Source organism: Lipotes vexillifer, unplaced genomic scaffold, assembly GCF_000442215.2.
Source record: "Lipotes vexillifer unplaced genomic scaffold, Lipotes_vexillifer_v1.1 scaffold487, whole genome shotgun sequence".
NCBI lineage: Eukaryota > Metazoa > Chordata > Mammalia > Artiodactyla > Lipotidae > Lipotes > Lipotes vexillifer.
This window is the reverse complement of record NW_006782062.1, coordinates 684,370-705,045: the sequence shown is the minus strand read 5'-3', so window position 1 is coordinate 705,045 and position 20,676 is coordinate 684,370. Positions and strand designations below refer to the sequence as shown.

The 20,676-nt window shown below is 35.7% G+C and overlaps 1 protein-coding gene across 1 annotated transcript in view; it reads right to left on the bottom strand.

The window, feature by feature from the left end:
* NAALADL2 (N-acetylated alpha-linked acidic dipeptidase like 2) overlaps nt 1-20,676 on the bottom strand; it is a 903,327-nt gene that overhangs the window by 636,859 nt on the left and 245,792 nt on the right. The window contains exons 4-5 of the mRNA XM_007454970.1: nt 17,945-18,218; nt 2,783-2,902 (exon numbers count right to left, since the gene is read on the bottom strand). Of these exons, the coding sequence (XP_007455032.1) occupies nt 2,783-2,902; nt 17,945-18,218 (394 nt within the window). The remainder of the gene's footprint in view (nt 1-2,782; nt 2,903-17,944; nt 18,219-20,676) is intronic.

Sequence of the window (20,676 nt, the reverse complement as noted above, 5' to 3'; positions counted from 1 at the left end):
CTGCCTCCCAGAGGTCCAGGTCCATCTCTATTCTTTTGTTTGTTTTTCCTTTTTTCTTTTGCCCTACCCAGCTACATGGAAAGTTTCTTGCCTTTGGGGAATTGTGAGGTCTTCTGCCAGCCTTCAGTAGGTTTTCTGAAGGAGTTGTTCCACATGTAGATGTATTTTTGATGTATCTGTGGGCAGGAAGGTGATCTCCATGCCTTACTCCACTGCCATCTTTAAGGTTCTCATATCACATATTTTTGACATTAATTATTAGCTGAATACATTATATGTTAGTTTGGGGAAATGAAAATTAAATTTTAGATCTACCATCTTAAACTTCTACTACATGTAATAGAGTAATGCCGCTCTCTATTAACTGAAATTTAAAAAAAAAACTCTTTTGAATGCAGTTATCATAAGGATTAAATAATTGTCATCAGAAAAAAAAAAAGATTGGAGCAAATGAAACAGAGTATAGTTCAGCAAATATGAAAAGCATGTCAATGCCTTATGTGAGGTAAGGTTTCAAAATATAGTATTTCTCAGCATTTACTTTACCTAAACTAGAGAATTTCTTACTGATCTTCCTATTGTCCACTTGTTGAGTACTGATTGGTAAATCACCAAATATAGAGATTTCCTCACTAAACCCCCAACTCAGTGTTTTAAATTTACTTATTTTGTAGATGAAATTGGGTTTGAAATTCAAATAGTATGAAGTTTACTTTTTTCCTAATCTGTTGGAAACAATCTACTGAATATTTGAAAATATCAACACATAACAATTGTTTTCTACCTCTCATTTCCCTCCAGGCTCTTCCAAAATGCCTTCCTCTTTAAGCATGCTTTATGGACTTGAGTGGTAGTTGGTTAAGTCATACACTGGCCAAACAATGCAAAATTGCTATTAAAATATAAATCTTATCTGATGAATAGATAGGAAACTGTTTCATTTGTAGGAAACTACAAAATCATTTGGATTCCCAAATCATTAAAATTGTGATTACAGGGATAAAAAGGTATATAAGAAAATGCAAAAACCAGCTAATATTTGCTAGTATCTTACTATATAGCTGTGAGTACTAGGAATGTACTGTATGTTACTTCATTTATGAAAAAATCACAACAGCATTTATGAATTTTCATGTGTAACTTCACCATGCACAAAAGGCATAAGATATTTAGTTATTTGTAATTTTACTATATGCAAATTTGACTCTTACAAGACTTGGGGCTTATATGTAGTGCAAACCCAGAAAATGGCCCATCTTCCACATTTCAGTGGGATTTACTCAATTTCTAGTTGTCATGGACTACACAGTAATTTTTTTTTTATTACTGCTTTTTGTGAAAATGACTCTAAAAGAAAGCCAAATGCTTTTATTGCCTTTTATAAAATAAATTTCGTACTAGAGACCTATTTAGCAATTTGGAAATTTGCAAGGGTTTTGGGATCTGCTTTATTATGTCTCAGATTGTCACTGAGAAAAATCTAAGGAAATCCATCATGACAGATAAAAGACTATTTTGTCTTAAAGCTTAAGGAATGAAAGCACTCTCCTATAAAATAAACTGCTATAAATACAAAGCTCATAGAAACCTAAAGCCTTTCCTCTAAGGTTTAAGCTTAAGGAAACTAGCACAAGCTAGGTCTGAAGGACTTGGCCCTTTCCTGCAAAAACAAAGTGTGGACATCAAGGCTTATAGCTAGAAGCCATCTGCCTTTTACAGCTCCTGCTACAAATGTGGAGATTACCTCATCAATCCCTTCCTAGTGACTAAATTAACACATACATACCATTTATGATAAAACTAATGAGATCTCCTCCTTCTTGACTGAGGATTATTTTTCTACTCTCTTTAGGAGGTAATATCACAATTTTGCTTCCCCTTTGCCCTCTTTATCTCAGATACAGAGATTCCCTCCCAGATTCATTTTTTATACTCTTGGGTCCTTACAGAGTGTGCCAACAGATTTCTGGAAACATTTTTTGCTCCTGGGAATTAGCTAATCTCATATAGGTTTGAATGAGGAGAAATCCAATATATCTTCAGAACCAGAGCATTCCAGGGACATAACTACACAACTACACTGATCATTCTTTTTAATAGAAAAAGAAAATGAAGTAAGAATGAGCAGTAGTGACTCTCTCTATTGTGGTGGCTCATTATGAGATACTTAGATTGAACTGCTTTAATTATGTAAATGCATCTGGTAGATGAGTGTTAATAAACTCTTTAAATAAAATAAATCAAAATTCTGCTTTTCCTTAGTATATTGTATTTTAATTAAATTTCTGAGCACAGTCAGTAACTGTGAAGTTATACAGTTGACAAAAATTAATCACTAAGGAGTGTAAATCAGTGAGATACTAGTCTAACATAAAGCACATGGTAATTAGATAACAGATTAGAAGTTTTGCAGATGTCGCGAGAAGAGGACACAGTGGTTCTCATTTTTAGCATTCCAGATAGGTATTATGAAGGAAATGCCAATTTTATGAAGGTCCCACAAACTCACAATATCTTAAAGGTCTTAATATAAAATTATCCAGTGATAATATCCAGTTTATCTTTTTCCATTTTGGAAAAGTTACCTTCCTGCAATACCGTACTCCTCTTTGTCTTTCCACTCTCTTGCTCTCCCTCACACACACATACACACACACACACACACACACACACACACACACACACACTCACTCTCTCTTTCTCTTCATGTTCTCAGATGCACATGTAACCCCAACTGAACAAAATATTCACCCTACCACCAAATAACAGCCATTGGACCAACCTTATAAAGTAGTGGCAGTTTTCCTAATTTCAGGAGTGCAATCTGATTTGTGACATTTTTCATTTTTTTAATCCTATTTAAATCATCTGCATTTCCATAACTCACATCAATGACTTCAGCCTGAAAGAGAAGACAAAGAAAAATAAAGCCCTGTCAGAAGCATTACAGCAAATTGCCCAGTTAGCATAACAAAATCATTCATAGTAATTCAAAACGTTCAAAGGAGAACTAATCTCTCTCTTACCCTGTCCCAATCATGACCTTTCTATTTCTATCAGGGTACAACAATTCTCCTTTGAGAAGTCACTTGAGAAAATGGTTTAGATTCATTTTTGCTCTGCAGTCTCTTCTAAACAAATTACAAACCCAGTTTATGCCTCTAACAGACCACCCAGTTTGGTATATTCTTACATTCATGTTTCTGGAATTTGAATCATTTTACAAGATGCTGCAAAATTAATTTCCTTAAGGTTCAACAACAATCATACTACTCTTAGATGTGAAAACAACTCAGAGATTCTCTACTGTTATCCAAATTAAGTACAAAGTTCACAATACACAGCTGTTCAGGATGTGCATATATCCAGCTGTGAATGACAACCCCCTGGGTTATGCAGGATACAACCTATACAGCCACCTGTACCACTGTGAAATTCAAGACTTTAGAATATAACACCAAACAACTACTTCTGTCACATTTCCCACTACTCCCATAGAGTTATGTTTCATATAAATATTTCTCATTTTTAAAAGTCTTATTTTATTAATGTAAAAATTGTATGCCTTCCTGGAAATTTTACTGGGAAACCTATGATTTGGTGAACCCCATCCCACACTTTGAAAAGTACTGCCCTGAGAGTTCCATCCAGCATACTCCTACAGCCAAGAGGATTCCTTTGGACTTTACTTTCTGGAATTTCTATTATTAAAATAATAGCTGTTATGCTTTCCAGTCATAAAATTATAATACTAAATGTGCTGTTTCAGGAGGGAGGATCTTCAAGATGGCGGGAGGAGTAAGATGTGGAGATCACCTTCCTCCCCACAAATACATCAGAAATACATCTACATGTAGAACAACTACAGGACACCTACTGAACGCTGGCAGAAGACCTCAGCCTTCCTCAAAGGCAAGAAACTCCCCACGTGCCTGCGTAGGGCAAAAGATAAAAAGGAAAAACAGAGACAAAAGAATAGGGACGGGACCGGCACTTCTGGGAGGGAGCTGTGAAGGAGGAAAAGTTTCCACACACTAGGAAGCCCCTTCACTGGTGGGGGTGGGGGCAAGGTAGGGAATCTTTGGAGCCACAGAGGAGAGCGCAGCAAGAGGGGTGCAGACGGCAAAGCAGAGAGATTCCTCCATAGAGAATGGGTGCCGACCAGCACTCACCAGCCTGAGAGGCTTGTCTGCTCACCCGCCAGGGCAGGTGGGGGCTGGGGGCTGAGGCTCGGGCTTTAGAGATCAGACCCCAGGGAGAACACTGGAGTTGACTGGGTGAACACAGCCTGAAAGGGGCTAGTGCACCACAGCTGGCCAGGAGGGAGTCTGGGGAAAAGTATGGAATGGCCAAAGAGGCAAGAAACCATTGTTATGGGATGCGTGAGGAGAGGAGATTCAGAGCACTGCCTCACCGAGCTTCAGAGACAGGCGTGAGCTGCGGCTATCAGCACAGACACCAGAGACAGGCAAGAAACGCTAAGGCTGCTACTGAAGCCACCAAGAATCCTGTGTGCAAGCACAGGTCACTGTCCACACCTCCCCTCCCGGGAGCCTGTGCAGCCCGCCACTGCCAGGGTCCCGTGATCCAGGGACAACTTCCTTGGGAGAACACATGGCATGCCTCAGACTGATGCAACGTCATGCCTGCCTCTGCCTCTGCAGGCTAGCTCCGCATGCTGTATCCCTCCCTCCCCCCAGACTGAGTGAGCCAGAGCCCCCTAATCAGCTGCTACTTTAACCCCGTCCTGTCTGAGAAAAGAACAGAGGCCCTCAGGTGACCTACACACAGAGGTGTGGCCAAATCCAAAGCTGAAACCCAGGAGCTGTGCAAAAAAGAAGAGAAAGGGAAATTTCTCCATACAGTCTCAGGAGCAGTGGATAAAATCTCTGCAATCAACTTGGTGTAACCTGCATCTGTGGAATACCTGAATGGAAAACGAATCATCCCAAAATTGAGGCAGTGGATTTTGGGAGCAACTGTAGACATGGGGTTGGCCGTACTCAACTGACCAGTTTTTGATTTTTATGTTTATCTTAGTTTACTTTTTAGCACTTGTTATCATTGGTGGATTTGTTTATTGATTTGGTGGTTCTCTTCTTATTTTTTCTTTTTTTATTACTTTTTAAATATTTTATTTTAATACTTTTTAAAGATATTTTATTTTAATAACTTTATTCATTTCATTTTTTTTTTCTACCTTTCTTTTTTTTTTCTCCTTTTTCTTCTGAGCTCCGGCCAGATGTCAGGCCTGAGCCTTTGACGCGGGAAAGCCGAGTTCAGGAGATTGGACCACCAGAGACCTCTGAGCCCCATGCAATAAAAATCAGCAAGAGTTCGGCCAGAGGTCTCCAACTCAGTGCTAAGGCCCACCTCCATTCAACAACCAGCAAGCTCCAGTGCTGGATGACACATGCCAAACAACTAGCAAGACAGGAAAATTGTAGAATAATACAAGGCTGACCAGTATTTATTAAATAAATGGTCACATAATATTAATGATCACATTGTAAAAATGAGATAATTTATGTTTTCCATTTCAACTTTCTAAGCTATCTACTAATTATGACTCACTGATAGCAGCTTAAAACAGAGATATTATACATTGGTTATATTAATGAACATACTTTTCATATTTAGGAGAGCTTGGGGAAAAATCATACTGGTCTGAGAGCGTGTAGGCCAGACTATGACTTTTTGTTTGTGTACATACCAGAAAAATATGGCAGTTACTAAAATACCAATTCTGTAAATGACATCAAAAATGGCAATTTCAATTAAAGAGCTCTTCAACTCATCTTCTATAAATAGCATATATAAACGATCAATGCATTTTAACATGTAAGAGGATTTTATCCCACAAAAATATTCCCCAAAACAGGCATAATTTTATCAATTTATTTTGGTTTATGTATTTTGAGGCTATGCATTAAAAGTCAATATTTACAGAAGTCTCAATGTTCTGACAGTTTGACAGGTGATAATAAAAATTATCTATGGTCTTCAAAGGATGCTTCTGAACCAGGTCCTTTCCAAAAGTCTTTCATATTTACCTTCAAGCAAACTGAAAATCACAGATGCAAGAAAGCACATTGAATTTTTCTGAGATAAATCAATATACAATGATATGATAAAATGTCAAGCCATTTTTTCCAACCATTCTTGTTGCTACAATGAACCTCTCTTTATTGCATGTATTCTGTCATGCAAGAAAACCGTCCACTTACCAGTTGGCATACCATGTTTAATTTATGTCCAAATATCAAGGATTAAGTCACACCTGAGCAGTCTCTGGGAAATGCCAAGTGAACAGGAAGGTAGGTGCTTGTTGAACTATTTACTCTATGTGTACCAGTTTTTTCCTAACACATAGAGGACTTCCTGACATATAGGAAAGAGTAAATGAGAGGTGCAGAGTGAAATGAAACTAGCTCTGTTTTATTTTTTTTACCAGAGAGAAATATTAAAGTCTACACATTTATTTTTATTTAAATTTTATATGTTAATTTTTTTTTTTTTGTGGTACACAGGCCTCTCACTGTTGTGGCCTCTCCCATTGTGGAGCAGGCTCCAGACGCGCAGGCTCAGCAGCCTGGCTCACAGGCCTAGCTGCTCTGCACCATGTGGGATCTTCCCGGACTGGGGCACAAACCCATGTCCCCTGCATCAGCAGGCGGACTCTTAACCACTGCACCACCAGGGAAGCCGTATATGTTAATTTTTGAACAAAGAACTTAAAAAACAACAATTGTAACAGAAAATCAAATATTTATACTTTGTTAAAAAAGGAAAAGTATCGGCATGACAACAGACGGGCCATATAGTAACAGCTAAGAGGATACTGGTACACTTTAGAAACGAACAGTAAAATACAATTATCTTCTATCCACTGTAAAATATGTGATTAGAAGGAATCATAAACCAAATAATTAGTAATGACTAAAAATCAAAACATTAAAAAGTGACATTCCATAGCACCAAATGTTCTATGGAACAGTGGAGAGACTATTCTGAGAAGAAGCAACAGAAGAGAATAAACAAGAGAAATGAATAGAATTATTATTTTCTATAGTAAGCTAACTAAAATTAATAGAACAATCATGGAAAGTAGCCAGGTCAGAGAAGTGTTTCTGGGGCCCTCTGCCTGCTGGTGGCCTGGGTTCAACATTGAGGAATAATCCAGAGCCATGTTTCTCTTCTACCTGAGGTAGCAAAAATTATTCATGCTTATGAAATGATGTATGCCTTGAAATTTTTCAGACTTGACATTTTCAACCAAATCAATCACTCTGAATCCTCCCAGTTTTCTCTAAGAGAGATTCTGAATGTACAGAATATTTGAAAAGCCTGCTTTGACTAAAACAGTAATTTTCTACTCAAAGTCAGAAACGGTAAACCCAAGCAGTTCTCATACTGACAAAATACAGGGTTATCAGAAGTACTATTCATCTAAATAGAAATTTTACTTTAGAAATTTACTACTACTTTATGTAATCTAGCTTTTGAATATTCTTCAAATTAAAGTGCTTATATTTATTAAAAACTTGTAAAATCAGAATAATCTCCCATGTTTACTGTTATCCTTTCTAAAAAAATAGTATATTAGTAATGATGAAGAGTTCAAAATTCAAAGGTTGTTAGTACTTTCTTAGTTCTTTTTTTCCAAGTTCACTGAAGCGCTTTCCATCATAGACCTTATTATGAAAACCACAATGTATTAAAACACGAAAGCCAATGCTGCTTCCTCCCACCCTTGTGGCAGACATCACTAATCAATCCTTTCAAACTCCTTCTCAAACTAGTATTCTAGCTAATAAAGACCAGTTAAGATGGGGTTGGCATAAGCATCCAGATACATAAAATATTAAGTATTTTAGTATTAAAAAGCTATTAATAATTTAAATAATATTTAGTTATTTAAAATATTTAATTACTAGAACAGCAGAAGAACTAATCAGTTAAAACAGACTCCCAACTGATCAGAAGGGACACCAGCAACTGTGCTAAACTAGTATATCCCAACTGAATTCAGCATTAAGCATGAGACACACAATCCATTCTGCTGTCTTCAGTGTAAAAGGTCAGATAAAGGGATGGCTTGTCAATTTTATCACTTTTTATTACTGTAATATAAACACATGCTGAAAAAATATTTGCTACAATGATATACTAAATGCAGTGCTTAATGGCACAGTGAATAATTTATTTTATTTTATTTGTGTACAGTGACCATGTTTTGAAGCAGAAAAGCAAAGATAAGCCAGAGTAGTCACTTGTCTTGGCATATAGTAATCATTTTTAACAACTTGTGAAATGTTTTATAATCTAACATATAAGGCACATCCATCTAAAGGAGAGAAAACTAAGTTAAAAAGTACTGTAATATAGAAATTTAACCAAAGTGAAGCAAAGTTCTGTCAGGATTATATTTCCATATTTACATCAATAATCTCCAAAGTCAACAGGCAAAATAATGCAAACCTGGGATAAGAATGTATACTAAATTAAGAAAACAAATTGTTGGGAAGAAAAAAATGCACTATTTAAGGATTTTCTAGGTAATTTAGAAAGAAAAAAGGTATGCATTAGAGATGTGGGTTGAAGCGTGTGCCTAGGTCTTGGCAAAGTGGAAAAAATTCAGAAGTAGATCAGGGCAAGAGGTGGGTAACGGCAAGAGAGAGATGAGGGCAGGAGGAGGTTCACAGGGAACCCCAGCTGTTGGGAAAGCTGGCAATTAATACAGAACCTTAGAGGGAGAGAGGGAGGGAGGAAGACAGAGAGAGAAAGAGAGAGGGAGGGAGGAAGAAAGAGAGAGAGAGGAAGAGATCACATGCACACACGTGTGTATTATAAGAAGGGTTAAATTGGACAGGGCTGTTATGATAAAAAAGGAAAAAGAAAATCAGTACTTAACCATTTATGTCCTCTGTGCTAGACATTTTACCATGGAGATTACATCAGTTGTTTTCAGTCAATCTTCAGAACATTCATATTTCTCGATATTTCTGACCACTATACAGATGAGGAAATGGAGTCTAGAATATTTAGGTAACTTGCTAGTTTTCATAGCAGGATGGCACCATGCAGTTGTGTAATTGCTTACCTAATAGCAAGTTTCCCCTATTAGACTGCCAGCTACATTTGGGCAGTGTCCAAAGCTTTCTTATGGATCATTTTGCTCCTGTGATGGGCATAAAAAAGGGCACTCAGTATATACGTGCTAAATGTTGAGTGTTTCTTGTTACATTAGTGACAGCCAGCAGGCTAAATACTATATCAGTCAGTTTATCTTCCAGTATCAAATTAAAATACAAGGAAAAACAGATTAATAATCAAAGGGTACTTTATTTAATAAATGATACTCAACTATTAAGGTAAGGATATTGAAGGAGTTGCAAATTCATTCAAGAGAATTCTTCCTGGAGACCATGAAAGTAATATGATAGAATTCTGCTTCCTTTAAAATCACCTATATTAATGTACTGAAATAGTGCATAAACCTAAGGATCAACATTTGCACAGATCTCTCTAGTTCTGAAAAGACTGAATTTGCAGCACCCAATGAAATGAGGTAAATCTTATTTGTAAACTGTATACTGGCATTTTATGAAAATTAAACTATATATTAAATCTGCTAAGAAAGTTATGTTATCAAAACATTGTGAGTGGTATGCTTTAACTTATATTAAAACTAAAAATCCTGACCTAGAATTTTCTGTCAAACAATAATTATGGTGATTCAAAATCTTTAGAAATAACTTTAGTCAAATTAGAAATCTGTAGTCAAGGGGTTTCTCTGACGGAGCAGTGGTTGAGAATCTGCCTGCCAATGCAGGGGACACGGGTTCGAGCCCTGGTCTGGTTAGATCCCACATGCCGTGGAGCAACTGGGCCCGTGAGCCACAACTACTGAGCCCGCGCATCTGGAGCCTGTGTTCCACAACAAGAGAGGCCGCGACAGTGAGAGGCCCGCATACCGCGATGAAGAGTGGCTCCCACTTGCTGCAACTAGAGAAAGCCCTCGCACAGAAACGAAGACCCAGCACAGCCAAATATAAATAAATTAATAAATTTAAAAAAAAAAGAAAAAAGAAATCTGTAGTCAAACACTTTCTCACTCAAAATGCTATATTTCTTCTAATGAAGAGGGAGAAAAATAGTACATTGTACTTTAACTGTTTAGGTGGATTCAACTATCTTTGTTGTAAACTTTTATTTCGTAAAATAGGCTTTTATTCTTTCCCAGGAATAAGATGTAACCTCCCTAACAAATATTTCACTGTGGACACTATGTTGTGATAGATCACTTTTTTATTTGTAAATGCTTCTATCTACGAAATTTTAAATCCAGGAAAAATATATACCTTAAATATGTGGAAACTAATCCCATGGACTATCTAGAAAAAAAAAAAAAAGAAAGAGCTAGCTTTGAAATTATTTTGTTAACTCAGTTACTGCACAGAGCTCGTGAAATCAGAAACAGAAGGTTATATTAAACCAAGGGATTTTATGTAGATTTTTTTAAGTGAATCACTTACATACAACTTTGTTCAAAGCCATTCATCTCACATTCATGCACCGCTGACCAAAAGATGCATTCCACAAAAGAGGGGAGACAAATAAAATGCAAAATCCTTTTCAGCATTGAAAAACTGCTTGAAGCTCACATTTCTTTATTTGTGAGACAGTAGCCTCATCTTCATACCCAGACAATAATACAATTTCATTCTATGCCTTTAGCTTTCCGATATTTTTATCTGTAACAGGAAGCATTCAGAGCTAAATACATATAGATTTGCCTTCTGCCATAACACTGATAAGTTTGCCTTTGTTTGAGAATATTAAAAATAAAAGAGGAAGACAAAGTCTTCCTAGCCGTGAGAAAATAGACATCTGATTACAAGTTATCCAAGGATTCCATGCAGCGATTATTTTCTCTTTAAGACTTTTTGACAAAATATTTGATGCAGTGTTCAGATTTCATGTGTTAAAGTATGTCATGATATTTCACAAAACAAAGACAAGCAATGCTCTTCAGGCCCAACTTGACATGCTTTGCCATTCTGCATTCAAAAATAAAATACTGGGCCTCCCTGGTGGCACAGTGGTTGAGAGTCCGCCTGCTGATGCAGGGGACACAGGTTCGTGCCCCGGTCCGGGAGGATCCCACATGCTGCGGAGTGTCTAGGCCTGAGCCGTGGCTGCTGAGCCTGCACGTCCGGAGCCTGTGCTCTGCAATGGGAGAGGCCACAAAAGTGAGAGGCCCGCGTACCGCAAAAGATAAAATAAAATAAAATACTTCATTTATTTGAGCTTTCAGTTTTAAATGAAAAATACGGTCAGGGAATTATATTTATTTTATTATGTATTCATACTTAAGGCATTTTCCTCCCTAATGATTATTATTTGTCACGTTAAATAGAAGACAGGAAGACTGTATTCAGACAATGTGGTAAACATTTGTACTCCAAATTTTATGATATATAGTTCTGATATTTTCTTAATTTCTCCCATTTAAATGCATCTACTTTATACCAACTACTAATAACAATAGCTAACATTTATTGAGTGCTTCTAAGTTCCAGGCCCTTGACATGGTTTCTATCAGTTCTTCCTCACAACAATCATTTGAGGTACTATTACTATTCCCCTTATACAGATAAGGACTTTTGAGGCTTAGAGAATTGAAGCAACCAATCCACAGATGTGCAACTGGTAAGGAAGGTTGCTAGTCTGGGCTCCTGAACTATGCTTTCTGAGGAATGGGATACTGAGAAGTGTGTGGGAAACAATATTTCATGCACAGCTAATGAGTTGTTGAAAATGTTTCTTCATAAAACTGCATCATTTGGCTTGTCTTCCCGATACAAAATAACGCTTAACAGAAAGAAAACTTCAACATTTATAAAATGTATTGGAATAAAAACAAATCCCTTATTCAGACTAAGAACATGGTAGACCCAATCTGACCAACCTGTATTAAATACTAATTGTTCCCTTTACTCTTCTGTACCTGCACCGGTTTCACAAAGGACAAAAGAAATAACTGCACAGGAATTACATAAAGCCATATATTCTATTTATAAAACTGACTAGACATTGCCAGCACTATCAATGTCTTTAACATTATGATGATATTATAGTTGATATTTCCCTTTAATAAAAATATAAATCACTGTTTATTCCCTGAAGCTAACCCCGCATACCGCGATGAAGAGTGGCTCCCACTTGCTGCAACTAGAGAAAGCCCTCGCACAGAAACGAAGACCCAGCACAGCCAAATATAAATAAATTAATAAATTTAAAAAAAAAAGAAAAAAGAAATCTGTAGTCAAACACTTTCTCACTCAAAATGCTATATTTCTTCTAATGAAGAGGGAGAAAAATAGTACATTGTACTTTAACTGTTTAGGTGGATTCAACTATCTTTGTTGTAAACTTTTATTTCGTAAAATAGGCTTTTATTCTTTCCCAGGAATAAGATGTAACCTCCCTAACAAATATTTCACTGTGGACACTATGTTGTGATAGATCACTTTTTTATTTGTAAATGCTTCTATCTACGAAATTTTAAATCCAGGAAAAATATATACCTTAAATATGTGGAAACTAATCCCATGGACTATCTAGAAAAAAAAAAAAAAGAAAGAGCTAGCTTTGAAATTATTTTGTTAACTCAGTTACTGCACAGAGCTCGTGAAATCAGAAACAGAAGGTTATATTAAACCAAGGGATTTTATGTAGATTTTTTTAAGTGAATCACTTACATACAACTTTGTTCAAAGCCATTCATCTCACATTCATGCACCGCTGACCAAAAGATGCATTCCACAAAAGAGGGGAGACAAATAAAATGCAAAATCCTTTTCAGCATTGAAAAACTGCTTGAAGCTCACATTTCTTTATTTGTGAGACAGTAGCCTCATCTTCATACCCAGACAATAATACAATTTCATTCTATGCCTTTAGCTTTCCGATATTTTTATCTGTAACAGGAAGCATTCAGAGCTAAATACATATAGATTTGCCTTCTGCCATAACACTGATAAGTTTGCCTTTGTTTGAGAATATTAAAAATAAAAGAGGAAGACAAAGTCTTCCTAGCCGTGAGAAAATAGACATCTGATTACAAGTTATCCAAGGATTCCATGCAGCGATTATTTTCTCTTTAAGACTTTTTGACAAAATATTTGATGCAGTGTTCAGATTTCATGTGTTAAAGTATGTCATGATATTTCACAAAACAAAGACAAGCAATGCTCTTCAGGCCCAACTTGACATGCTTTGCCATTCTGCATTCAAAAATAAAATACTGGGCCTCCCTGGTGGCACAGTGGTTGAGAGTCCGCCTGCTGATGCAGGGGACACAGGTTCGTGCCCCGGTCCGGGAGGATCCCACATGCTGCGGAGTGTCTAGGCCTGAGCCGTGGCTGCTGAGCCTGCACGTCCGGAGCCTGTGCTCTGCAATGGGAGAGGCCACAAAAGTGAGAGGCCCGCGTACCGCAAAAGATAAAATAAAATAAAATACTTCATTTATTTGAGCTTTCAGTTTTAAATGAAAAATACGGTCAGGGAATTATATTTATTTTATTATGTATTCATACTTAAGGCATTTTCCTCCCTAATGATTATTATTTGTCACGTTAAATAGAAGACAGGAAGACTGTATTCAGACAATGTGGTAAACATTTGTACTCCAAATTTTATGATATATAGTTCTGATATTTTCTTAATTTCTCCCATTTAAATGCATCTACTTTATACCAACTACTAATAACAATAGCTAACATTTATTGAGTGCTTCTAAGTTCCAGGCCCTTGACATGGTTTCTATCAGTTCTTCCTCACAACAATCATTTGAGGTACTATTACTATTCCCCTTATACAGATAAGGACTTTTGAGGCTTAGAGAATTGAAGCAACCAATCCACAGATGTGCAACTGGTAAGGAAGGTTGCTAGTCTGGGCTCCTGAACTATGCTTTCTGAGGAATGGGATACTGAGAAGTGTGTGGGAAACAATATTTCATGCACAGCTAATGAGTTGTTGAAAATGTTTCTTCATAAAACTGCATCATTTGGCTTGTCTTCCCGATACAAAATAACGCTTAACAGAAAGAAAACTTCAACATTTATAAAATGTATTGGAATAAAAACAAATCCCTTATTCAGACTAAGAACATGGTAGACCCAATCTGACCAACCTGTATTAAATACTAATTGTTCCCTTTACTCTTCTGTACCTGCACCGGTTTCACAAAGGACAAAAGAAATAACTGCACAGGAATTACATAAAGCCATATATTCTATTTATAAAACTGACTAGACATTGCCAGCACTATCAATGTCTTTAACATTATGATGATATTATAGTTGATATTTCCCTTTAATAAAAATATAAATCACTGTTTATTCCCTGAAGCTAACCTCATTCATGCTAAATTATTTATGTATCCATTTTAATATGTATTTTGCATCTGACAGGAAAACTCTCCTTAGGACCATTTTACTGACCCACCTGTCATTATGATGGGGTAAACAATGTCACCTTTCCAGTGCACAATGAATTACAAAATGTTGCAAAGTACACCATCCATCATGCTGGCACTAAGTAGGTTTTCGAAGTAGATCTCAGATATCACAAATGCTGTTTAGACTGTTAGCAGAAAGCAAAAATTGGAAGCTTATACAAAACGGTCATATGATGAATGGACATGACAGCTCTTCAAAGTAAAAGGGCATGGCTCTTCTACAAATAACCTTGTCAAAAGCAAAAGTAGTGGGGAGCTTTGCTGGCAGTCAGACTAGAATAATTTAAGAACTTGTTAATGGCGCTGCCTGATAGAAATTCATGCAAATATAATGTACTCAAAATCAAAAAGTCAGCATGCCTGAGTCATCAGCAGCAACCTCTCAAGCTTGATTTGAATTGGGAAATAGTCTGAAGGGACACAGAAAATTCACCAGTGTCCTATTAATTAGAATATGCGAGTTTCAGTAATACACCTATCTAAAACATGTATATAAAAAATATGCAAGTATTCTATATGCATATAAAATAGTCACCAAGAAATTGCTTTGCTTTTGAAAATTATACTAATATAGTAAAAGTTTAAAAAGTCAATATCACATTATGTCCTTTATTTATATAAATCTTTAAATTATTATGTACTTAGTGTAATAGATTTGAATTATTAACATAATTCTAAAAATACTTATTGCCAGTGTTGTCATCTAATTTGCACGGTTAATTTCTTAAATTATGTTCTTCAAATACAAAGTGTTTGTTTTATCTATAATTGCATTTTAGTTCCTTTAACATTATTCCCTTCTATCTAGGCCTAATATTTCACACATGGAATACACTTCTACATCTATAGCTAACAATTCTCCCTTTTAATAGCTATATTATTTAAAATCTTTTTCAGCACTTCTTTATTAAAAATGGTATTTTTAAATTCAAATATAGTTGATTTATAATATTATATTGGTTTCAGGTATGCAACATAGTGATTCAATGTTTTTATAGATTATACTCCATTTAAAGTTATTATAAAATATTGGCTATATTCCCTGTGCTGTACAATATACCTTTGTAGCTTATTTACTTTATACATAGTAATTTGTATTTCTTAATCTCCTATCTTGCCTTCCCTCTCCTCACTGGTAAATACTAGTTTGTTGTCTATATCTGTGAGTCTCTTTTTATTTTGTTATATTCATTCACTTTATTTTTTAGATTCCACACATAAGTGATAAAATAGAGTATTTGCCTTTCTCTGGCTGACATTTCATTAAGCATAATATCCTCCAGGTCCATCCATGTTGCTTCAAATGGCAAAATTTCATTTTTTATGGCTGAGTAATATTCCATTGTGTGTGGGCACCTGTGTGTATCTGTGTGTGTGTAAAAAATTACACTGCTATGAACATTGGGGTGGGTGTATTTTTTTGAGTTAGTGTTTTTGCTTTCTTCGAATATATACCCAGAAGTGGAATTGCTCAGCCATGTGGTAATTCTGTTTTTAGTTTTTTGAGGAACCTCCATACTGTTTTCCATAGTGGCTGTACCAATTTACATTCCTACCAAGATAATACTAGAGTTCCATGACTTATGACTTCACAGACACTTAACTACTTCCATGATTCTATAGTAGACCTTGGTTTTCTTTTACATGAAACAAAGAGAAAATTTAAACACTTATCAATGATAAGATAAATGTGTGAAAATCCCTCAGAGATATGGTTACATAGGAATATAAAAAAAAAAATCCAATGTGCCCAGGCGATTATTAAAGAGGTACACACTAAGGCAACTGAGACACAAGCTATAGTTCCACGGCTTTTCCATATCACCTCAGTCGAGGAATAATGGATGTTTGCCAGAGGAAACTGGAAAGAAAATAGATGGGGGTGATTCCAAGGATCCACTCAAGCTTCTGGGGTTTCGTTCTTGTTCTGTGTTTTGGACATGCTTTTGTTTAAGGAAGGAGATGACTGTGCTGTACTTGAATCAACCAGGATAAAGAGGAGCCTGGAAATGTGTGGGGCTTATGTAGGGTTGGGAGTCTAAAATATGTCAGGTAAGTTTAGAATCTTGACTTGGGACCAAAGTTTCTGAACCGAAGAAAGAATGCTGGTGGCCTCCCTCTATCTCCATTAGTACGCAAGTACTTTTCCATTATTGCCTATCAGACATAGTGTATATTCATCAAGTCAAATCATGAGTCCTACACTAGAAATATTACAGACATTTAATATTGTGTTAACTTTTAATTAATAAAAAGGCTTTCAAGGTGGTGCTGGTTATATGCGGTTCTGCTAAATATCAGAGAATGTTACAACACAGAACAAGAACAATGCCAAAGCAGTGGTTAGCTGCTTCTCCTCATGCCACACCTGAAAAAATTTTTTTTTAAATTGGGGACAAGCATGTATTTCTGCAATGTAACTTTAAGTGATTTAAATTAATCATCTTAATCAGTTAATAATAAGTTGGATTCTTAAAAATCTGTGCCAATAATCAACAATCAGAAACAGCATTTCATTCATATAAAATCTATAGAAGAAATCAATAGTTTTATAAAAAAAACTGAATGTGTTTATTCAAATGAGACTTTTACATGGAGATGGAAAAGTTGCCTATATAAAGGAAACTAGTGACCAATTAAATGCTATGGTATCTAACTGCTCTCTTGTCCTTACCATAGGCTAAGCTCTATCCTCCAAGATTTACATATATTAATTAATTTAATTCTCATAACAAGCTTATGAAGCTGGAACTATTATTATCCCCATTATAGAGATGAGAAAACTCAGCCCTATATGCTTAATTAACAGTGGTAATTGGGGAGCTGAGATTTGAAACTAGTCCACGTGGCTCTAGAAGCTGTGCACTTAACCACAATGCCAAAAAACCACCACATCAGAAAACCAGCTAACCCAGAAAGACTAAAGCAATAATTCACACCTGGTCCCTTGTTTATATTTTCCATCATAAAGCAGACATACTGTATGTCAAATCTTAAATGTGTGAATAATCACATCAATTTTCCACTTCATTTCTTGTGTGCATACACAATTTCAAAACACAACTGCTTCCGTTTCTATTCTTTCTGTCCACATTGATCTATTAAAATTTGCCTCTTCAGAACCAAAGAACGAAATGAACTCACACTGTAAGGATTAAGCAAACTGTGAATGACTCAGTCACACACTCAACACTTTTAAATTAAATTCTTCTAACATGTTTTCACTTTCAAAATATGACAAGAAAAGGGTCAGGCAATTCAAATCTTCCTTCCCCTTTCCTGGCACCTCCACACTGAGAATATTTAATGGTTATTTTGGTATGTTGCTTCTTGCCAGTTAGTTCAATTTAGATGAAAGCTGTTGTTTTCTAATTTCATTTCACCGTAAATGACAGAGACAAATTGTCATATTACCTTGAGAGTTCCACTGGCAGAATAGGCTGCATATGAGTAGAGCGGATCTTGGCTGCTGTGTCGTCTGGCTTCTTCGCTGCAAGGCTGGCCATTAGGATGAAAGCACTGGCCACTGCTGCTTAGAGTCACTGAGCTGGGAGAAGGGCCTGGCAGATTCAGCAGCACAGAGTAATTTACAAACTGTACGTCTTCTAGGCCCAAAGAAGTCCACTGAGTCTTAATCTTCTTTGAAATTTCTATGTCGTTTTCACTTTTGTACAGTTGTACCAAATTTCTGAAAGAAATTTAAAAGGTATATTCTAAAAAAAAAAAGGAAATCTTTATTCTTTCAAGTTGTGGTGATTCAGTATACGAACCATTATTAATAGACGTGGGATGTGAAAGATGCAGAGACAGGACACTACGAAAGAAATTCACAATTTGATAGAGGTGATGAGCTTTACAGAAATTATAGAAAATCAAAGCAGAATGAATTAAACCCAAATTAAGAACTAATAAAGGACTATGGGACCACAGAGAAGAGAATAATTAATACCAACTAGCTCTTTTATTACTTCTGATCCTTCTATTGACAACAACATAATCTATTTAAAACTCGTCTCCAAACCTAGGAGTCATGTTGGTTGAGACAGTTCTGCACTGTCAGTGTAATCACTGTTAATATGATTACATATAAAGCTATGTGATTAATACACAGATATTGGTATTTAAAAAATGATTCAGAGGGAACTCTTCTGATACAAATTACATGCCAAATTACATGATGCTATGAACCTAATGATATGCAATAAAATCAGTATATTGTGGCAAAACCAACCACAGATTGTCAAACCAATATGAAGTTAATTTTTGGTGTGCTTGCTGTGTAGTCTATATATTTATTCCTATACTTGTTCCATAACCCATAATGACACTATTTTTGCTTAGGACATCCTAGAAACCAGACAAGCTCTGTTTAAAAAATGCATAGAACCTAGAAAAGCATGAGATATGGGAAATTAAAAAATAAAAATTTAATAAAGTTTTGCTTTGTTTTGGGCTAGAATGCAAAGGAACCAGCTCTTTTTTCGGCAAAAAAATCTTCCTATAAGCATTTTATTACTATCCAAACTAATACCTAAGTAGATATTTTACTATAGTTGTCATTTTTGCCCATCAAATTATTTTTCTCACACATCCTTATTTTAGGACCCTGTTTATTCAAGAACCCTCAATGAAACATATTTGAAAAAAGAATAAGAAACAGGCACAATGGAAAAAAATAAATAGGATGGTATAGGAAAGCATTACTGGAGAAAAAAGGTCTGTTGACACAGCTTAAAAGCTGGTGTATACAGGAAGGTGCGTTGACAATTTACCAATTGTTTTCTATCTTTTTAAGGTTATTTCCATTCTTTCTTAAAAAAATATCTAATTTGACCAATCATCAGTGTCATGTAAATTTTATGGAAAAACTTACGGGAAGAATTCTACTTTTTATTCTGAATAATACTGGTCAGCCTTGTGTTTTTTTTTTTTTTTTTTTTTTTTTTTTTGTCTTTTTTTGGTGGGGTGGCTTTTTGAGGTATAATTGACAAATGAAATTGTATATATTTAAAGTGGACAACATGATGATTTAATATACATGTATGGTGTGAAATGATTATCACAATCAAATTAACACATCCATCAACTCACCTTTGTTACTTAGTTGTGTGCCTGTGTGTGTTGAGACCACTTAAGATCTACTCTCTTGGCAAAATTCAAGAATACAATACAGTATTGTTAACTATAGTCACCATGCTATATGTTAGTCTCAGAACTTATTCATCTTATAACTGAAGGCTTCTATTCTTTGACCAACATCTCCCCATTTCCCTGAACTCCCAGTCCCTGACAACTATGATTCTATCCTGTTTCCAAGAGTTTGACTTTTTTTATTTTAAGATTCAACATATAAGTGATATGATGCAGTCTCTGGCTTTCTTGTTCTGGCTTATCGCACTTATCACAGTGTTCTCTGAATTCATGTACATTGTCGCAAATGGCATGATCTCCATTTTTAAGGCCGAATAATATCATTGATTGAATGGAATAATATCATTGATTGAATGTGTATATTGTATATACACACCACTTTTCTTTATCCATTCATCTGTCCATGAACACTTAGGTTGTTTTCATACTTTGGCTATTGTGAATAATGCTGCAATAAATATGGCAGTGCAGATATCTCTTTTAGATACTGACTTCATTTTCTTTGGATATATACACAGAAGTAGTACAGCTAAATTGTGGTAGTTCTAGATTTAATTTTTTGAGGAACCTCTATACTATTTTCCATAATGGCTCTACCAGTTTACATTCCCACCAGCAGTGTACAATTTAACCTTTTCTTCACACCCTCACCGGCATTTGCTATCTAGAGTTTTTGACAGACCTCCTAACAGGTGTGAGGTGATATTTCACTGTGGTTTTGCTTTGTATTCCCTGATGATGTTGAGAACCTTTCGTGTATCTATTGGTCATCTCTGTATCTTCTTTGGAGAAATATTAAGGTCCTCTGCCCAGTTTTTAACTGTTTTTTTTTTTCTTTTTTTGCTATTGAATTGTGTGAGTTTCTTATATATTTTAGATATTATCCCCTTATTAGCTATACATTGGGTATTTTCTCCTATTCCATAGGTTGCCTTTTTATTTTGTTAATCATTTCCTTGGCAAAAAAAATTGCCAAGACCAATGTCAAGAAGTAT